Below are 22,320 nucleotides of genomic sequence, written 5' to 3'. Positions count from 1 at the left end.
ACTCAAAGTAGGAGGGCAAGATCTACATTATTTCACCTATTGCCAGTGAAAAGGTTATTCTCAATGATAACCTAAAGGATGTTCTTGGCTTTAAGCTCAATATAATCAACGGTAAAAGTGCCAGCAACGCTAATTTCATTTTTGCTGACTACCCGCCTGCCTTTTTCAGATACACTTGTATATTTCTCTACGCATCGTTTGTGAAAACATCTCGGGTTGGTAATTCGAATGTTCCCCACCTAAGTGTCCTTGAACGAAGAACCAATCAAGAGCATATTCATCACTACAATATAAAGCATCTTCAGTATATTCCCGTAAACACTTCCTATTTGGAACTCTGCCAGTTAACACTAAGAACTGAATTAGGTGATCCCATAGCAATTTCAAAAGGTTTGGCTGTGATTACATGTCATTTTCGACCCATCGTTCAACAGCAAGATGTCTAATAGAAAAGTGGTATTCACTTGTCCTGATATTGACTGCTATGTTAATACTCTTAGTCCAAGGCAACATGACAACGGAATGGACTATTACAAAGGGCACTTATCAGTGTCTCGTTGCGGTTTTGGCAATTGGTTTGCTAAGCTGGTTTGCTCTTCACTACCATTGGCTGGAAAATATCCTGTACTGGTTGCGACAGATTTTGCGTACTCGACACTATAGGATTGGGGTTCTGGCAATGATTTAAAAAAAAGTTCTTCGGAAGATCTTAGGTCCAGTGCACGAACCCTTGGCAAGGAATTGAAACAGAATGACATAAGTTTAAAAACGTTAAGATACAACACACCATTAATCAGTCTCAACTCAAGACAAAAACGAAATACATCCCTCTTGTCAAAGAAAAGAAGGAAAAAGCCGACACGTAGTATAACCAGAAGCCCCAGGAAGAAAATTGTTAGATCGAAACTTTATTTCTTCTCTTAAGATGTCCTACCTGCCGCATAAGGATTCTCAACCTTCAATCACCGCCTCATTGAATCTGATCAATGCTGAAAATGTTGATGTGAGTGTCAAGCATGGATACTATGAACAATTTTATCCACTACAACCCCTCTCCGATAATACAATGCCAATTCGGGCCGATGGGATATCCTATGAAAATTGTATACTACATAATTTATTTCGTCAAATTAGTGTCTACATCAACGGCACGCTGGTGAGCACAAGCAATAATTTATCAAACTATGCAAGCTATATGCAATTCATGCTGATGACACCCAAGTCATACAAGGAATTGAGAGGCGACTCCAAATGATATGAATATATTAATAATAATGATATTAAAGATTAACTTAAAAATGCTACAACTAGAGAATTAAATCTATTTGGAAAAAATATCATGAAATCTTTAATATACCACAATGGCTGCCGCCCAATGTTAAAGTGGATATAGAATTAACGCTTGCACCATCCAATTTCATATTGAGAAAGGAACTTGCTGCCAATCCTGATGTAAATCTTTCCCTCACCTCGGTAATACTCCATGTACGCAAACAACAGGTTATGAGCTCTGTTGCTTTGGCCGTGGAAAAACTGAGAGTCAATGGAAATAATATTAAATTACTTGTTCCTAATACAATCACCAATCAACGTCATATTGCCGTGGGGTCACGCACCTTCACCGATTCATCCTTTATCAATGGCGAAATCCCCTCGAAATTGGCTTTGGCATTTGTAAAGAGCGCCAGTGCAATAGGATCATGGACTGAATGCCCACATAAATTCGAGATGTTTAGACTTTCATCTCTTGTGTGCAAAGTAAACGGTATCCCACTCTACAATCTATCTATTGATAAATGTTATAGAACATTGTATGGGTTGACCATGCAAACCCTAGATCATGATTTTCAACTATTTGAAATTGGTATAACCGAAGATATGTTTTCTAAAACACATGGTATCATTTTATTGGAATTGTCTGGCACACAGGATGTGAGTATAGTCCGTACCGAGACTATGCGTTTAGAGGGTGTATTTGCCGACCCATCGGCTGAGAGTATTGCACTAATGTCACTAAATCAATATGAAACCTATTGGGAAATCACTCCCGAAGGCAGTGTTCTACTAGACTTGGCGCCATGAACACCAGTCAAATAATCAGTGTAATTAATATGGACCCCTATATGTCCCAGTACAAATCCTATTGTCTACCCTCAGTCTATCTTGGACAAATTTAAAGCGCGAACAATACCTTGATTATTGTTAATCGCAGTCCATCGACTGTGCTGACGGGTCATTGGCTGTGCATCTATCAAACAATGAAGACGATTGAATTTTTTGATCCTCTTGGCCTACCCTATACATTCTACACACCTCACATCAGCAACTATATTGAGAGCAGTGGGAAAACTATTATTCAAAATCGATAGAGGGTGCAGGATCTAACGACAAAGAGCTGTGGCTTTCATGCACTACTCTTTTTTGTGTTCAGATGCCGTGGCTATACCTACAAGCAGTTTCTCCACATTTATGGTGACAATCCACGTCTGAACGACTTTCTAGTGGAAAATATACTTACAAGTGTATTTAATATTGATTTCAGTGCCCTAAGAATAAAGTGCTTAAAAATATTTGTGAATTTGTTTATTAATAAAATGTATATATACAACAATGTCTTTAAATCTTCACTTTTAGATTTCTTCATCGGTGTATAGGCAACTGTCGTGAACCACTAATGCTGGTAAATCATTTCGATTCACTGTATATTGATCTTGATTGACTGCAAAGTCGGGGTCACATTTTCTACAGTATAATGTAACTTCACTCTTGTCATATCTCTTTGTATAGTCAATGATACTATTTGCATTCATATTGTGAAATTAAAGTGCTTCAATTTGTCTATTTGAAGCAATATTACATACAGGGATTTCAAGTGGTGAATCACATTCGGTAACTGCCTAATGAAAATCACTTGGTTTAAAGTCATAGTAGGCAGTGTCGTCACAACGATGACGTAGAAACCAAATTGTCTTGTTACCCCAACAGTTGAATCGTAGACCAGATTCCTCTTCCCAGAATAATTTAAATCCACGACAATACCAATCTCGTAGAAAAAAACTGAAATCCTGTTTAGAATTCTTTCCAATCATAGCGGGGTAAGTATTCCCCCCCTGATAGCATTTATCATTGTGAAATTAGGTGCAGAGGTCCCCGCTAGGATGAGAGCTACATACCTGTTCAAGGCATGACTTACATCCTTTAATTCGTGCTGCAAAGCCTCTGTGTAATTAGCAAGGATTACATAATTTACACTTTTCACTATAGTCGTCAATAACTGTACATTTCTCACATTGAGTCCAGCTGCCAAGGGTTTACATGCACACTGGGCATATATAGAAAATTTTTTTCATTTCCGATATCAACTCTCTCACAGCTAAAACAAAACTGATCGTCTTCGCTCGATAAATTCAAAGTGAAGGAAAGGGGAGAGGAGTAACCCTGTGACGTTATCTCTTTCGAAGGAGGAGCCATCTACATTGGCAATGAAGGTATATCCACAATATGATTCTGCTTTGTTCCAATTAATATATCAATAAATTGGGTATAAGCATTTGAATCACATTTTAAAAGTTTCATACAATAGTCCAATGGGGGGAATCAGTGGTCATGAGATTGTCAATTGTTCCCCGAGAGAATATCCTGGGTTGGAGAGATAACTCGAGAAAATCATCATCAAAAAATAAATGTTTTTCCATAAACGCTAGATTTGATCTAATTCTCTCTTTCTCAAATTTATTCATTTTTCAATCCTTTCACTCTGACTGTTGACTCTAGACTGACCAGAAAAGAAAGTTGGCTCGAACAACAACAGATCGATTGACCTTGACCCCCATTAGACTCAATAATCCATGAAAGTGACAAAATTTCTGTTTTTTCAAATTCTCACTGACAAAGTCCATAAAAACTGACATAAATGTGACAAAGTTCCTGTTTTTTATTCTCACTGACAATGTCAATGTAAACAGACAAAAATGTGAGACAATTCCTGTTTTTTCAAATTCTCACTGACAATGTCCATAAAAACATACAAAAATGTGAGAAAGCTCCTGTTTTTTCAAATTCTCACTGACAAAAACCATAAAAACAGACATAAATTTGACAAAGTTCCTGTTTTTCAAATTCTCACTGACAAAATCCCTAAAAACATACATAAATGTGACAAAGTTCCTGTTTTTTCAAATTCTCACTGACAAAATCCATAAAAACAGACAAAAATGTGACAAAGTTCCTGTTTTTTCAAATTCTAACTGACAAAATCCATAAAACATACAAAAACGTGACAAAGTTCCTGTTTTTCAAATTCTCACTGACAAAATCCATAAAACATCCATGAAAAACATCAAATAAATCGACCAACACACATAACCATCCATGAATTATGTAAAAAAAGTTATAGGTGGCAGCAGGGGTGAGTGATGGGAGTCAATAAGGCCCTTCTACTTACATTTATTGACATCAAAATTCCGTTTTTAAAAGTTTCGATTGCTATTGAGCCGTATCGCTTGTTTTTTTTTTTTTTTTTATTACGTATATATTATTACCTATATGAGAGGTTCTCCCCTTAGTCAATACCAAGCTCTTTACGTTAAAAGTTAAAAAAATTTTTTTATTCACAAACCCCTGAATCACAAAGGCCGTTTAGTCAGAATAGATAGCTCTTTTGAAAGCACTAAAAAAACTGTAGCGTAAAGAGCGAGGTATTGACTTGGGAGAAGTCAATATACGTAATAATATACGTAATAATAATATATATATAATATAAAATATAATATACGTCATATACGTAATAATTTCTGTTCGTTTTAAGTTCTAATGTTGCTTCTTACTTTCAGTTGAAAAAACTTATTTTTTTTAAATTTAATTTCCGATCGTTTTTTAAATAATGCTTGGAAATCCAGCGCCCCCTTCATAGAAATGTCCCTTATCCCAAAGAAACATCCTCCACAGAAAGATTCTCCCGAGTAACCCCCTCCGCAATCCCCCCCCCCCCAGAAAAAAAACCTTCCTGAAAATGTCTGTATACTTCCCAATAACCAATACAATATGTAAGCAATGGGCTAAGTTCATAACTTGCAGCCCTCCCCCTGGGAACTGTGGGGGATTAAGTCATCCTAAAAGACATATTTATTAGATTTTCGACTATGCTGAACAAAATGGCTATCTCAAAATTTTCATTGGGTGACTTTGAGAAAAAAATGAGCGTTGGAGAGGGCCTAGTTGCCCTCCATTTTTTTTTGGTCACTTGAAAAGAGCACTAGAACTTTTAATTTCCGTTCCAATGAGCCCTCCTACGATATTCTAGGATCACTTGGTCAATACGATCACCCCTGGGGAAAAAAAAACAATAAACACGCATCCGTGATCTTTCTTCTGGCAAAAAATAGAAAATTCCACATTTTTGTAGATAGGAGCTTGAACTTCTACAGTAGGGTTCTCTGATATGGTGAATATGATGATGTGATTTTCATTAAGGTTCTATAACTTTTAGGGGGGTCTTTCCCCCTTTTTTCGAAAATCAGCCAAATTTTCTCAGGCGCGTAACTTTTGATGGGTAAGATTAAACTTGATGAAACTTATATATTTGAAATCAGAATTAAAATCTGATTCTTTTGATGTATCTATTGGCATCAAAATTCCGTTTTTTAGAGTTTCGGTTACCATTGAGGCGGGTCGCTCATTACTTACAGTTTGTTACCACGAACTGTTTGAAAAGCGAGCAGTCGTTTTTCTAGAGCTTCAGGTTTAAGCTTCTGTTCCTGTAGTGTAGATTCAAGATCACCTATTCGTGAATCACGCTTCGCTCTATCACTTTTTAATGACGCAATTATCGCCGAAACCAAGTCTCAGGAAACTCAGGAAAATTCACGTGATGGTAAGACAGCAAACCTTATTGATTATGTTCTTGTAAACCGAATAATGGCAGAATCAATACAAGGCACTAGAGTATATATGGGCGCCGTTATTGATGTTAAAAGTAAAGATCACCATCTAGTAGTGTGAAGTGTTAATTTAAAGCTGAAGTATAGGAATGTTAACTACCTCCCGGGAAGTTATGATGTTGGTAGACTCCAGGATGAGAATTTGAGAGAAACTTTCCAGGAACAGTTAAATACGAAACTTGAGAGTTTAAAATTTGATAATGTGGAAGATGGTTGGAATAATTTTAGAAAAATAATTTTTGAAGTTGCTGAAGGTATATTAGGGAAGAAAGCTAGAACTGCAGCTAAGAATATTAGTGAAAAAGCTTTATATTTAATAGAAAGGAGAAAGGACTTGTACAAGAATTATCTGAATGATAGATCGTATGAAAACAAAAGAAATGTAAAGAAAGTGGAAAAAGCATTGAAATATGAATTAAGGAGGTGTGAAGTGGAGGCCATGGATAAAATTGCCGAGGATTTGGAAGATGCAGCTAGATGGCATAATAGTAAAATATTGTACTGGCACGTTAACAAATTGAGAGGTAGTAGTCAATCCAGACTTGTCCCAGTTAAAGATAGGAATGGGGTGGCAATTAGCGATAAGGAAAAAGCTAAAGCGAGAAGGGCCGAATATTTTGAGAACTTGCTTAACTGAGAGAGTTGGAGGGAAAGATATTGCGGAAAATGAGAAAGTTTGTGACACCTTGGATGTGAAAGAAGTTGGATTTTGTGATGAGGAATTACCGACAGCACTGAAAGGAATAAAAAATAATAATGGTCTAGGTGCTGATAGGGTAGTAAATGAGTTTCTTAAATATGGTGGCTCTGAGGTTAGAAATAAGTTATTGAAGATTATGAATATGATTTTTGAAAAAGGGGAAGTACCTAACGATTTTAGGAAAACCTTAATTAAGCCACTTTATAAGAAAGGTGATAAAATTGAGTGTGGTAATTATCGAGGCATTAGTCTGGTCTCTGTAGGTAGCAAATTGCTTAGTAATATGATACTTTTTAGACTGAGAGATGCCGTAGACAAAGTTTTAAGAGAAGAGCAGTGCGGTTTTAGAAAAGGTAGAGGATGTGTTGACCAAATTTTCACTCTTAGGTTAATAATTGAGAAGTGCCTAAGTTTTCAAACACCTTTGGTCCTCAGTTTTATAGATTATGAGCAAGCGTTCGATTCTGTTGATAGAGGAGCTTTAGTAAAGGTTTTATCCTTGTATGGTATACCAGACAAATACATTAAAGTGATTAGTGCTATGTACGACAATAACACTGCTGCGGTTAAGGTAGGAAATGAGGTTAGCAGCTGGTTTTGTATTAAATCAGGAGTTAAGCAGGGTTGTGTTCTATCCCCCTTTATATGGATTATTTTGATGGACTTTGTTTTAAGGAGCACACGAAAGGCAATGTGAGACCACGGAATCAGTTGGATAAGAAAAAGTATCCTTGACTTAGATTACGCTGATGATTTAATAATCCTAGATTAAAGTGTAAGAAAAATGAATGAAGTTTTGGGGGTTTTGCAAGTTCAGGGGGATAGAATTTGTTTGATAATTAATGATAGGAAGACTAAGTCACTAAGGCTAGGAATAAGTGAAGATGAAAAGGTGACGTTGGGTAATGAAAAGATTGATCAGGTGGGCAGCTTCACTTATCTTGGTAGTAATATTAGTAAAGATGGTGGGAGCAATGAAGATGTTAAAAATAGAATAGCCAAGGCTCGGGGTGTTTTTTCACAGTTAAAAAAGTCTGGAAGAATAGGAAGATAAGTCTGCAAACCAAGATTAGAATCTTAGAAGCTACAGTGATGACAGTGGTCAAATATGGCTCTGAAGCATGGACGCTCCGAAAAGCGGATGAAGATTTGCTAGACGTTTTCCAGAGAAATTGCTTAAGGATTGTTCTGGGTACCCGGCTGACTGACCGTATTTCAAACAATAGGCTATACGAAAAATGTGGTTCAATACCGCTTTCTAGGTCTATAATGAAAGAAAGGTTGAGGTGGTTAGGGCATGTTGTGCGGATGAAGGATGACAGATTGCCGAAGATTTTCTTTTCGGCCAACCATCTAGGGCTAAACGGAAAGCAGGTCGTCACCGTCTGGGGTGGGTGGTCGTCATAAAGAAAGATTTAAAGGAAATGGGAACTTCGTGGGCGGGTGTAAAAAGGGAGGCTTTGAATAGATTGGGGTGGAGGAGGAGCGTGCGTAGCTGTGTTGACCTCAGGGGGCTTGGTGCTGCGATGGGTTGTTAGTAGTAGTAGTAGTAGTTTGTCACCAAATAAATTAACAAATTTGTCAAATATTTTGACTAAGTTACGACATCTTCAAGTACTGCAAAATCTACGATGAAAAGTCGTCGAATTGACGACTTTTCCGTGAATGAAAAATGCTACTTATCTTAAGTTGGGGGTACCCCATACTAGCGTTGACAATTGCTCGTTAAAGTGGCGCGGTGGAGGGGGGATCTGCTAAGATTTATTTGCCACCCTTCTCTTACATCCTATAGTAAATATTCTCCAAGTTATTCAGAGTCAATCTAGTCTTTTTTTCACCAGATGAAACCTATAGCCAGCAAAAATAATCGGTTTATTTAAGTATTAATCCTTGAGAAAATTCCAATACAGCAATATAATCCGCTTTATATCTTCACAGGTCACGTTCGTACTGAGTGGTGTCTTTTGTCTTAGTTCAACATTTCCTAAGAGTTGCAACTTATTTCGCATAGGAATTTCTGGAATATTGCAGATGTAACTAGGATGCAATTAGTCACTTTTGATTTAGTTTAATATTTCCCCAGTATTCCCTTAAGTTCCAACCGAATAACCTTAACTGCATTTGATATATCTACCTCCAATCGTCGAAAGTGGCTTGGTAAAAATAACATACGCAGGCCCCTTTGTCTTTACTTTCTGCAAGCAGAAATTTCAATTCCTTTGGGATCAACTAAAAAGAAGATAACAAACCTAAAGGTAGAAACATTTCAAATTAAGGAAAAAAAAATTTAAAACCAAGAAAATAGCTATAAATTACTTGTAACAATTAGAATAAATAGTACATCTGTATATTGCCACTTGAACTTATTAACAACAGATAATGGATTAAAGTCGTAACCAAAAAATAGTGTTAACAAGTTTAATCAATATATTAATTCACTACTATTTTTGACTGCCAAAAAAAGAAGAGACGATAAATCCATTTACAAGTGTGAAAAAAAATATACACCAATTTTTAAAAGAAAATACAACGGACGGCTACATGAACTAAAAAAGGCTACAATTTTACTAGTAATCTATTAAATCAGTGCCCAGATAAGTACGAAGGGGTTGGGGTCTCCTCCCCCGATAAATGTTAATATTCTTTGAGATGTTTCGTGGTTTCGTATATATTTAGTGCAATATAGATGTTTTGTTTATATTTTACACCCTCTCCCGCTTTGAAATAAATGCCTACAAGCGTGTTAGCTTTCGCTAATATTGTAATCACTGATTGTTTCTTTCTTCTCATGGTATTTTAAAATGCTTGTATGTTTATAAGCTTGTGAAATGATTAGTTAACCTGACCGTGATGAGAGGCCTGTTTCCAACCTCCTACCAAAAATTGTTTGTGTCAATTGCGTTTCCTTGGTCTAACAATCTAACTCAAAATTGTTGCTAATAGTCGGTAATAAATGCATTTATAAGTATGACAAAAAAAAAAAAAAATTACATCAAGTTTTAAAAGAAAAGACAAAGGATAACTAAATGAACTAAAAAAAAGGTTACAGTTTAACTAGTAATCTATCAAATTTGTGCCCAGAAACTAGTTGGATTTTTTTGGTTTGATGATAGAAGGTACCGAATGGCTTTTATTTGATTTTTTGGTCTTTCTTGGTTTGCTTTTGGTGGATGATTGTCGTCACCTTTCATAAGTTGATTTATATTTAGACCTAGTGGTGTGATTATTTACATAAACAAGCTTTGCTTCAGGTTTTGTTATGTTTATTGTTGATGAATAAACCCTTATTTCTTTCTAAAAGAAAAATAAAAAAGAAAATGTTCAAAAATTTAAGGTTGTTGAAAATATTGCTGATAGATTGTGAGTGCGAAATAAAAAAAAAAAAAAAAAAAAAAAAATCGAAGAACCGAAACAAAACATCGACTTCTCTCGTAAAAAAAATAGCTATGAATAAATTTTTTATTTTGCATATTATTATAGCTTTTTACCGCATATTTTGAAATTTTTAATGCTGTTTAAACCTTTTCTTCTTGTTAAGGTGGGAGTTCGTAATCACAGAAAACAGGCTCACCGTTCGGAGATTCCATTCCTAAATCTCGTGCACGTTTACACCTTCCCGCATATTCTTAGCAATACATTTTTTTCCAATTAAAAATTCTTTTTCCTCCAGGGAAAAGAATCGTCTGTAATAATTGGGGCGGTGGAAAATGGACTAAAGTTTGGACTGGTTATGGCTAAATATTGAAGAATGTGAGTTTGAAGTTAAATAAAAGTGTGTTTATGCAAGCCTACAAAACATTTAAAAGCAAAAAATGAAAATCCCAATTGAAAGTATGACACTGAAAGAAAACAAAGTATGTTTAATTACTATACCAATATATTCTGTTGCTGCTATATTTTATAATGATAAACCTAATGTATAAAGATCATCGAATTTTTTGTTATTCTTGCTAGAAGTAATTCTATTCTGTTCTAGAAATGGACGAAAGTGAATGTGACACAAGAAAGAGACAGTGTCTTACTGACATGACTGATTTGGAAAGACAATTTATCCTGCTTAAAGAGCAGTAAGTTCCTTATCTTATAATGGAATCGATTTTATTATAGAGAAAAGATCTAGGAGATGTAATATGTATTTTAAAAACTGAATTCTGGTCAGTGCAGTCTATTGCTTCCTACTAAGGCCAATAGCTCTCGCTAAAGGAAATGGACTACTGAGAGTAATGGAGGCACAAATATGTGTCCAAGACAAAAAAAGAAAGAAAAAAAAGAAGACCAGCGCTGTCTAAAGCAATTAGCAAATATTTGATTATGAAAACTATATGCCCAAGCAATACCATAGTCACCTTTGTAGATAAAGAGGCCAAGTTTTATGACTGACAAGGTTTTTTTTTCTTGATTTTAGCGTCATACTTGTATATCAAAAGCGGAAAATTAAAATAGCGAGAAATTGGCTTGAAAAGCTTGTATCAACACTAATTTGGTCCCAACTGTTCTTTACTAGTACAATATCTTCTTATGTTTTGCAAGATTCCTGGTACAGATAGAAGAACTATTGTTTTAGGGTTCCATCTTTTCTAGTTTTAAAAACTGTGCCCTAACCCTTGAATCTGATTAGCCAATAAAAAGTTGTATGCTTGAAAGTTGAGCAGCGATCAACTCGATAAACTATGAATGGTATGAATAATTGACGCTGTATTCATGCGTAATTTTGATTTTTATCGACCTACGTGACTGTAGTGTAGCCCACACAGAACTTAAAGAATTATTTGTAGTTGTTTTTTTTTCATTTTCATTTGTTATATAGATGGGACTGAAGATAAAGGAATCGTTTTGATCTTCAAAAGAGTTTAGTAGGTATTTTTTAAACTCACCTATGTCTTACGTACTAACTTAGTCCAAAGTATTTTATAATCAATGAAAATAAGTTCAAGATCGTAAGTGATATCTGACATTTTAATTATGACTACCCTTTTTTTAATTTGGCCTTTTTCTGCTTAGTAGCACTGCACCATCAGTGGCGCTAGTAGTTTTTCAATCCTTACTTAAACCCATGTTTAGTCAAAGCTCGAATAAGAAAAGTTTAGTTCGAATAAGAAAAGTGTATATAAAATTCCATATGTAAATAATAATTAGCTTTCATTTTCGTATCAAATGAATAAAGTTATAATCTTCAGTATTTAAGTGAAAGAAACTGAACCCTTAGCTCCCCAAACAATGGTTGTCTGTTCCATGGTAGTTCCATTTTATTTGGCTCTGCTTCTAGGATAACACTAGCGCATCAATTATTGTTCTGCATTGGTTGCATGTGGAGTGAATCAAAGACGCGAAATGAGTCCAACTCAAACGACAAACTACATACGAACAATATAGTTAAATAATTGAAATATTTTACTGAGTACTTCGCACACAAACAAGATTACCATTGTTAGTTTCTCAATCAATTTCTTATTTACTCGTTTTTTGGTCAGCTCCGTGCGTCTGTTACATAGAAAAGTTTCTGTGTAACTGACTGGGATCTTCCACCATAAGCATATGTTATTTGTCGGGTAAATTTTGCTGCATGCCACACAATCTTGTAAAAGACTATTCTGCATAAGACGAGCCAGTTTCACCCTGTTAGGAAATGTATAAACATCATTGCCGCGCCCTTGCGCTTTTCTAAGGTTGCCAACTATTGAGGATGAGCCCCAGTCAACAAAAGAGAAAAACGTGAACTGGGTCTAACCTAAAATAGTGAGAGTAAGCTCATTATAAAAAAAAACAAAAAAAAATCGTAAACTTAAGCCCATTTACATCTGAAGTTTTTATTACTTCATAATAGAATGAAAATAAAGAAAGTGAAACTTATGGGGAATAGCATTTTTCTTTAGTTAGAATAAGAAAAGTGTATATAAAATTCCATATGTAAATAATAATTAGCTTTCATTTTCGTATTAAATGAATAAAGTTATAATCTTCAGTATTTAAGTGAAAGAAACTGAACCCTTAGCTCCACAAACAATGGTTGTCTGTTCCATGGTAGTGATAGAAACTGAATTTGAAATAAGTAGATTTGGGGATAAATACTTAGTGAGAACAAAATGTCTTCATTGTTGTGAGTTACACTTATAAGGGCTTATTGTTAATAACTTGTTGTTCTAGGCTATACAAGGAAAGGCTTAACCAAATCGAGCAAAAACTGAAGGAAGTCTATTCAGGTCGGGCTGTTGAATACTTAAACCCGTTAAACGAGTTGCAAGAACAGATGAGAAGTCGGACTCAGATAGCTCGCATGCTAAAGAGCTATAGACTAGAAAATCTTGAAAATAAATACGCTGCAGAAGAACAATCAGCTTATCAGGACTTTCAGAGTAAGAAGTCGTTGCTTATTGACCAAATTCGTGAAAGTTTACAAGAGAAAATAAGGCATTTAGATGAAGATAGAAAACATTTGGAAAATAATGATTTTATTTGGTCAGAGTCAGGCCTGAAAAAGAATGAGAAAAACAAAAGTGGAGATAAGCGGAAGAAGCCAGTCGTCGTTTCTGGGCCTTATATGGTTTATATGTTGAGTGATCAAGATGTTTTGGAGGACTGGAACATAATCCGAAAAGCCTTAACAAGAAAAGAAGTTTAAGCTTGGGTTTATAACCCTCATAATTAAAATTATTTGATTGGACGGTAAGAGCTGCGCCATGATTTGCGTTTCGGATGTGTGTTAGGAGAAAGAGATGAAAGGTGTTATTGGACTGACTAGATACTCTTATCAATGCTAAATCCATAAGTTTGATAGTCTGAACACGTCACTGTAAGCTTCTTTTTCTGTGGGAGGGGGTCGGGGTCCTCTTGCTGTCTATCTCTTTGATGTATAGATGTAATAAGAAAATATTTCCCCTTTTTCTGGACTTACGAAATCAAAGAAAATTCTGATGCGTTGTTCTTTGTATACCAGATGTGTATTCTTTAGAGTTCTATTTTCAAGGATTTAAATTGACAACAACAACTCGCACTAAGGATGCTAAAACCTTGATTAGGAGATCAGATTAGTGATTTTTTCAAAGAGGTTCTAAGGTGGAAGGATATTGTTTTGTTCACACGATCATATATATATAACACTTGATGAGTAAATAATTCTGGATTTCATATCTTAATTTATTTTTTAAATTGAATTGTGTATTCTGTTTTATAATAAAAGTCAATCTAAAATTCGGCTGATTTAAAGTTAAGGAACTTGCGGTAATGTGAGGTTTGTTAAATCGCTAATGCGTCTCCTATTTTTGTCCAGCGCTAGTGGGGCAGTGGAACATTGTGGGGATATTGAAACTGCGATGCAACAAGTTTTCGTTATTATGGTTTTACTTCCCCTATCCCATCAAGGTATCCATAAATTGGTTGCCAGTTTTGGCATCACATAGCTTACTTTGCCTGAATGTCCCAAATGAAGAAGACAATTGGTTCGCCGTTTCAAGCTGCGTCCAAGTATAATAGTCACTACCATCGCAGTATTTTTTTAAAGCTTTTTTTGTAGCCGAAATTTGTCAATTTCCGTAAAACTTTGGCTATTGTCTTATACTTCTAATTTTCTTCTTTTTTTATACTATTGGGTATTCCAAGACGAGAGTCTATTCAGAATTAAAATTGCTGCTTGATCAAAGTAAAAACAATTTCTTCACCAAAGAGGGGACCCAAAATTTTCGGGAAGTCCTATTTTTCCCCCTTCGATTTGACTAAAGTGCAACGAAACCTACATACCTGCCCCCTCAGTGGCACAAAGAAAATTATGAAGGGGGGGAGGGGTACAAAAAAGGTATTTTTCAATGAAAATGCAAAAAAAGTACTTTTTGAAATCTGGAGGTGAATGCCCCCTCATTGGTAACCCCCCCCCCTACCCAAAAAAATAGCTCTGAAGAAATAAGGCGAAACCAGAAAAGGATTAGTAGCTTCTAGCTGTAGGAGTTATAAGTGTTGCCCAGTATCACCCTACAATTATTAGTGTGATTTATTCGTGCACTACATGCTATGTTGTACTGAAATTCCAAGCCCTATGAACTTTTCCTCCCATTCATACCACCACCTCTTTTTTCTCCTCCTGGAAAATCCACATTGCTAGAAATCGACCTAAGCGAAAATATGCCATTTGGTTTGCCATTAAAAATTTACATTGCTGGAAGGAAATTTCCTTAGGAATTTTTAAAATTCCTTAAAGGAATCTTGAAACTGTATTTTTGTTGTCTTCTACAGGAACTTTTTCTCTGATCCAGCTGAATTTTTAATGCAAAATAGCCCCGAGTTTAGGCATACCTAAAATTAAGAAATAATTTGAAAAACATTTTTTTTTTCTTGGGGCGGGGGAATACAGGGAGAAAACCAAAGTAAACCAGAGTTGGACGTTGCTGAACCTTTGCTTTATTCCGGATAAAGATCTGAGACAAATTTTCAGCTGGAAGTATTGCTCATCAACTCCACTGATTGTTGGGACGTGAAAGCAGCTGTAACTGTGAAGATTAGCACTGTGATGTTTTTTTTTATCTTTGTTGTTGATTGTTGATGCTATGACAAAAAAAAAACTATTCAAAATAAATATCCTTTTGAAAAAAGCATAAATGACAGTTTAGTTTTTTCGGGGATTTTAGCCCGACTCTTATTTGTGGTAATATCACTCAAAATGTTAGACATTTTTAGGAATTGATATTTAAGCTAATTCTGATTTTTTTTTTTTTCACTTGGCTCTATTACTCAATTGGGATTACAGAAGCCAATTTGTCTTAACAACCACTGATGAAATTAAGGGCTGATACTTTTTGTATGGGGACCAAAAGATTTCAATACTGCAATACATAAAAGAGCCAGTCTTATATTGCATAAACATACGATGTAATTTAAGTAGGATATCTCAGATAATTGAATTTTCTATCCGTCCCTTCTGAGAGTTAACGGTGATACTGTACCCTCGGCATTATTATCTGTATGATAAAATCACACATACTTCATGGGTCAGATACCAGGAGGCAGGGCATAAGCCTATATTCAGTGACCTATTTTCACAAAAACTGACGCTGATCTTCTGTTTGTATCAACGCCTAAATTTTACAAAAATCTTTTCCTCAGGTTAATAAGTTTAAACTTAAAAAATACAGAAGTCACCGCTTTCCAAACTATGCAACATACATCTATGAAATAGCTACAATAAACCGACTCTTGATATTTCTCTATATTTGTAGAAGCTTAAAAACCTAGCGTTTTACAGAAAACTCAAAAATACAAAAAAAAAATCAAAACAGGTGGTGCTTTAGGGAGATTAAATAAAAAAAACAAGTTTTTTAAACTGAAAGTAAGGAGCGACCTTAAAACGAACAGAAATTATTCCGTATATGGAAGGGGCTTTCCCCTCCTCAACGCCTCGCTCTTTATGCTCAAGTTTTTTATTTTTTTAAAAAATAAAGTTGTTATACAGAGTCAAACTTTAGCTTAAAGAGCGAGGCGTTGAGGAGGGGAAAGCCCCTTCCACATACGGAATAATTTCTGCTCGTTTTGAGTTTTAATATTGCTCCTTAGTTACAGTTTAAAAAACTTGTTTTTTTTATTTAATTTGTGAATGTTTTTTAATTAATACAGGTTTTCAAGATTGCTCACCGTACATAAATAATTAAAACAAAATTTGCATATTAATTTTACTTTTATTTGGTTAAATGGCTTTCTCGAAACTTGTTTAATTTTATTTATGAACGTTTTTGTTAGTAATAAATATACATAACTTACGAATTAACTTACATAACGAACTTCTATATTCATATATTTTTAATTTGTATATTAGGGGGTTTGCCTCCTAGTCGATACCTCCCTTTCTACGTCAAAGTCCAAATTTTGTTTCAATTCTTTAAAATGACCGCTTAATCACAAAGGCCGTTAATTAGAATAAATAGTTCTTTTGAAAGCACTAAAAAAACCATAGCGTAAAGAGCGAGGTATTGACTTGGGGAAGACCCCCCTCATACACGTAATAATTTCTCTTCATTTTAAGTTCTAATGTTGCTTCTTACTTTCATTTGAAAAAACTTGTTTTTTTAAATTTAATTTCTGATCGTTTTTTAAATAATGCTTGGCAATCCGGTGCCCCCTTCATAGAAATGTCCCTTACCCCAAAGAAACATCCTCCACGGAAAGATTCTCCCGAGTACCCCCTTCTTTCAGCCCCCCCCCCCTACCTGAAACAAATTCTTCCTGAAAATGTCTGTATACTTCCCAATAACCAATACAATATGTAAGCAATGGGCAAAGTTCATAACTTGCAGCCATTCCCCTGGGAACTGTGGGGGATAAGTCATCGTAAAAGACATATTTATCATGTTTTTGACTATGCTGAACAAAATGGTCCTCTCATAATTTTGATTAGATGACTTTGGGAAAAAAATAAACACGGGACGAGGATTGGTTACTCTTCATTTTTTTGTTCGCTGGGAAAAGACGCTAGAACTTTTCATTTACATTCCAATTAGGCCTACTACGGTGTTCTGGAATAACTGGATAAATAAGATTACCCCTGGGGAAAAGAAAAAAAAACAAAAACAAATAAATAAGCACGCACCCGTGATCTTTATTCTGGCAAAAAATGCAAAATTCCACATTTTTGTAGATAGGAGCTTGAAACCTCTACAGTAGGGTTCTCTGATACACTGAATCTGATGGTGTGATTTTCATTAAACTTCTATAATTTTTAAGTGGGTCTTTCCCCCTTTTCTCGAAAATCAGCCAAATTTTCTCAGGCGCGTAGCTTTTGATGGGTTAGATTAAACTTGATGAAACTTATATATTTGAAATCAGAATTAAAATCTGATTCTTTTGATGTATCTATTGTTACCAAAATTCCGTTTTTTAGAGTTTCGGTTACCATTGAGCCAGGTCGCTCCTTACTTACAGTTCGTTACCACGAACTGTTTGAAAACCCTTTAAGTAGCCTGCAGAAAATAAAAGACTAATTTATGAGGCCGTTACTGATTTTCCGTCAGCCATGACATCGATAACTTCAGTATTCTCTTTAAATTTTTTACAAAAGAAATCCAGAAAAAGAAAAATTAGTAATTCTATTTTTGTAAATGAAGATTTATCAAGCACAAATAAAAATGCCTGACTGATATAGAAGACACCTCATTAGTTTCATCAGTCGTATCACAAATAGCTAGTAATATGAATTTGTAATTGTGAAAAGGCATTAGTATTATTCTAAATAAAAAGTAATAAATCATAATATAAACTCCAGAAATATTGTTATTTCTGCTTAAACCACAGAGGATTTCAAACTTTGATGTGAGTTTCTGATGTTGGTCTATAATTCTAACGCTACCCTGACACCTTCATATCGGATTTTTCAAAATGATAATCTTCAGGTCGTATCTTTAAGCGTTTGATACTGACATTTGAAAAAAATAAATTAAAATAATGCTGACGTTTTATAAAAAATTAAAAAATAATTAAGAAACCGAGTGTGATTTTCAACAAGTTGAAAAACGAAGCAAAAAGACAAAAATAGATATTTCGGCAAGGACCTTCGTCAAGCCGTCCTCAATGCAAAAAAAACTTTTTGAAGTGAATGCTAACAGTGTTTCTTCTGCTTTGTTAGCGTTCACTTCAAAAGGTTTAATTTCTTTTCCTTTTTTTTTAGAGTAAAGAGGAAGGCTTGGCGGAGGTCCTTGCTGCAACATCTGTTTTTGCCTTTTCGATTCGTTTTTCAACTAGTTGAAAACTACAAACGCTTTCTCGGTTTTCTTAATTATTTTTAATGTTTTTTCGTTTTTTCATTAAATATCATGTGTAGCCAGTGTGGTCTTAGAACATATTTACAAGAACAACGCTTTATCCAACTAACAGATTTAATGTCAAACCCAAACCAGGTAAATCAACAAAACTATAAAAAACTAAGTGGAAATGTAAAACAAGTGGAATCATCAGTGTCATGAGTTGGACACAGGGGTCTAATTACAATTAAAAAAAGGAAAGAATTAACAAAGCTACAAACGCAACAAGGTTCATTTGGAAGGTTGCTCCTTAAAATACATACAAATTCATCCAAAACTGAAATAGCAGCACTGAAATTCGCCTTATTATGCTATAAAAAAACACTTTCACTTCTCTTCACATCAGGAATATTTTGACTTGCCCACTAGATAAGAATGTTCCTCTACATTCATTTTGAAGTTTCCTCCTAGGCAGCTCATCTTATTTAATAAACTAAGTGCCGATTAATAAACAATTTAGATGAAATTGCTGATCTCTTACTATTAGGAGACAGAGATCGCACATACAAAAAAATAGACCTACGGTTAAGTTAAAATATATCACCTGTGAATTTAGATGGCAAGTTTTCTAATTCAGCCTACATAAGCACTACAGACACAGTCCCTCGAATAAACTTGGTTGATAAAAGCAGTTAATTCTAACTGACTTTTATTGAGAAAAACATCAAATCTTATCAGAATCTACAAATTTTTGTTCTTGAGTCTACAAAAATTGTATATCAGAACCATCTATTTTCTGTTGGGATAAAAAATAGTGGGCTAAGCATTCAAAAATGTAATCAACAATACTTAACTCGTCTAAATTGCGGACATTGTTGATGGCAGGGAGCAAGGATTTCAAGAATCATGTGAAAGATATGACAACCAAATGGGTTTCGTTGATGGTTGATAAATTATGTTATTGATATTATTTGTGTTAATAAACCGCATTTTCAACTCCTAATATGAACAAACTATAGGTAGTGTTTGCAAACCCAAAAATACAGTCCTCATTTATAGAGTCACTTATTGGCTCTAATTAGTTTTACGGTGCTAAATACCTGTAGTTATTTCGCCATCTAGAGAAATAACCATGTCATAAATCTCACGGAAAAATTTGCTTGTTCCATAGAAACGTTTAAGATACATAAGTGGCAACAGAACAGAGAAAAATCACCCTGGAAATGATTTAACATATTTCTATAATCAAACAAAATATTAGAGGAGAAATCGTTACAAATAGTACATCTTTGTCTATTTGATAATTAAATGAGCAATTTGTCGAAAACTAATTAAAACCAGCAATATTGACGACCAATGCATTACCAGGGAGAGGGAGTACTGGTTTGACATCCCCCTTCACTTAAAAAACGAGCAATTACGTTGAAATATACGCTTTTTAGCAAGTAATGGCCAACTGAGAGTCTTTTTACCGCCCCTCTCCCTTCTGGAATTTTCCCTTTCCCTTCAAAAATTCTTCCTACCTTCTCCCTGGTCCGTTGGCTTTCAACAAAACAAATCTGAGGCGCTGTTTACATTTTTCTTTGGAAGAGGATGCCACAGCAATACATTGTATAACGCTTCTCAGGAAACCTATCCGAACATTCACATTTTCCATTCATTTTGAACCTTGGGGGAGGGGTCCCACTAATGTCGTACAAAAACAAAACTGCACAACTACATCTAATAAGCATCGATTTATAGGTTAACAGGGAAACACAAATAATCATCAGGGTAAGGAATGGATCTTTGAAGAATGGCTTGTCTATCATAACCAGGTAAAGTTGCTTTAAAAGAATTCCTGCATGGTAAAGTTACGTTTAAATTTCAATAGGACAAAACAACTATTTGAAATTTTTTTTTATAGTCAATCAAATTACACCAATGCGATGTTTAACTAGCCTTGTTAGACTAGTTCTGTAGGTTCAAGCAAAAGCCAAAATCGTTTTTCCGTTTCAATAGAAAAGTAATTTTAAAAATAAAATTTGAAGACTGTTTTTGTAAAAAAAAATAGGATGTCTTCAATGGAAAGGGATAAGAAGCAGTAACCTTGGACTTGAAATTATTACTAGTTATTTTGGAAATACCCCGCCTCTGCTCATTAACATTTGTTCACAAGCAATTTATAGTAAAAATTTCGGAATTTAAAAATCAATTTTAGGATGTAACAAATAATTGTTATACAAATTGATTAGCCAAAAGAGTACAAATTACTAAGACTTTGGAAAAGACACACAACCCTACGGCCTCCTCGATATTACTACTACTAACAACTTTTTGCCGCCCCAATCACACAAACTCATCATTGCATACTTCTCCTCTAGCCCAATCTGATAAAAGCTTCACTCTACCCCCCTCCCATACAGTTCCAACTCCTTAAAAGAAATTGTTTCTACCTGCTGTTGTTTGGCCAAAGATGAACGGCTCACGACTCTGGGGGAGCACTAGCTTGTTTGTATATTTTAAAAGTTGATTGCAATAACAATTAGAGCATAATTAAGAAGATAATTCAATAAAAAACTATCAGGCGGAAGGGCACGTTGAGTCTACTGTTTAGGCTAGGACGAACCCATAACCATCTCTTCGACTACCGTGGACTCGTCATCACAAAAAAATGATGTATGGCTTAAGTATAACTATCTATCGCTGACATTAATAAAAATGATTCATATTTGAAAATCAAACAAACAAAATTAGGCTATTTCTAGGTTACTGATTCAATTCAATAAGGCAAAGCAGCCCTTTGAGGATAAACAGAATTAAATCAGTTTAATTGTTACTGATGATGTTGACAACAGCTAGATAAGCAGCTTAAATCTGGGCAAAAAATGACAAGAAAAAAGAAGCAAATAGCTCAGACTTGAAAAACTTCGAAAAAAGTCAGAAGGATAGATAAAGCACGCATTGTGTGTACATTTTTCATGACAATGGTTTTTAAAATCTTGAGGAAAGGATTTTTAAATCACGAAGCAATAGGACCTTGAAATTAATTTCAGACCATGGTAGATGTCAAAGGCTGTTTCTAAAAATAAAATAAACTAATTAGAATGACTTAATCGCTATCTTAATTTTAAAGTCGATGACACAGCATTACTAATATCTATAGAAAAAGAATTGTTTTAGCCTTAGAATAGCAGTTTGCCAACACGAATATACAACTAAAACCCTTGACTAAAGGACAAATCAGTTTCAAGGTAAATGTGAAATAAACGAACTATTTAAGGATTAGGCACAGGAATTTGTGGCACTAAGGCAGCTGCTGATATATTATCTCCAGCCCCAGCAGTCTGCACTGCATCTGTGCAAACAAGATTTGGAGCAACACAAAAATGAAACATGTCTTCATCCCAGCAAGCGACTCCTGAATTTAAGTAGATTCGTTTGGATCCAGTGGCTCGAGTAGTTGCAAAACTTTCATCTAAAATCAGTCTTGATTTGGCTAAATCAACCTGCAAATTGAAACCCAAATTAAAGCAAAGATTAGAAAAATTGAAGTATTTTGACTTGCCTTTTGTATCAAACAGGCGCATTACCATGCTATAGGATGCGCAAAACGGTAAAAGAACTCAATCACATTGCCCTGTCAACATCGAGAGAAACGTAAGACGATTTCCTCTTCTTTTTCTGGATTTTTTTTTCTGGCACTCGTGAAGCCCCTTTATACAATGTGAAGCCCGTCCTTCATTTCGATTCCCTCCCCCTTCTATGTCTGTAAAACTAACAGTCTCACCGTGACCTTCATTCATGTAAAATCTACTCTTTTTCAAGCAATTATGACTGGCATTTTCACAGAGCAAAGAAATGCTGTGAAATTCAATACTAAAATTGAAAAAAAACATCACTGAAACTCGTCTTTTTTAGAACTAAGTAAAAGAAGTATATGTAAATGAATTTATCGCCTTTTAATTGTTCCTAAGATCATAGAAAT

General features: G+C 34.9%; 2 protein-coding genes across 3 annotated transcripts in view; one reads left to right on the top strand and one right to left on the bottom strand.

Moving 5' to 3' along the window:
- Window positions 1-15,147, top strand: part of Brms1 (breast cancer metastasis-suppressor 1-like protein) — a 39,972-nt gene extending 24,825 nt beyond the window's left edge. For both annotated transcript variants that reach the window (XM_089092445.1, XM_089092446.1), the window contains exons 3-4: window positions 10,616-10,706; window positions 12,784-15,147. In XM_089092445.1, coding sequence (XP_088948571.1) covers window positions 10,616-10,706; window positions 12,784-13,258 — 566 coding nt within the window. In that variant the 3' untranslated portion in view covers window positions 13,259-15,147. The remainder of the gene's footprint in view (window positions 1-10,615; window positions 10,707-12,783) is intronic.
- A 5,248-nt stretch (window positions 15,148-20,395) lies between these two features.
- Window positions 20,396-22,320, bottom strand: part of LOC148950502 (ADP-dependent glucokinase) — a 79,477-nt gene continuing 77,552 nt past the window's right edge. The window contains exon 7 of the mRNA XM_089092438.1: window positions 20,396-21,841. Within this exon, the coding sequence (XP_088948564.1) occupies window positions 21,611-21,841 (231 nt within the window). The 3' untranslated portion in view covers window positions 20,396-21,610. The remainder of the gene's footprint in view (window positions 21,842-22,320) is intronic.

The sequence above is a fragment of the Artemia sp. Qi Xiang Cuo genome, chromosome 7 (assembly GCF_049724085.1).
Source record: "Artemia sp. Qi Xiang Cuo chromosome 7, ASM4972408v1, whole genome shotgun sequence".
NCBI classification, from domain to species: Eukaryota; Metazoa; Arthropoda; class Branchiopoda; order Anostraca; family Artemiidae; genus Artemia; species Artemia sp. Qi Xiang Cuo.
Note: the sequence above shows the minus strand (reverse complement) of the source record. Positions and strands in the feature narration are given on the sequence as shown.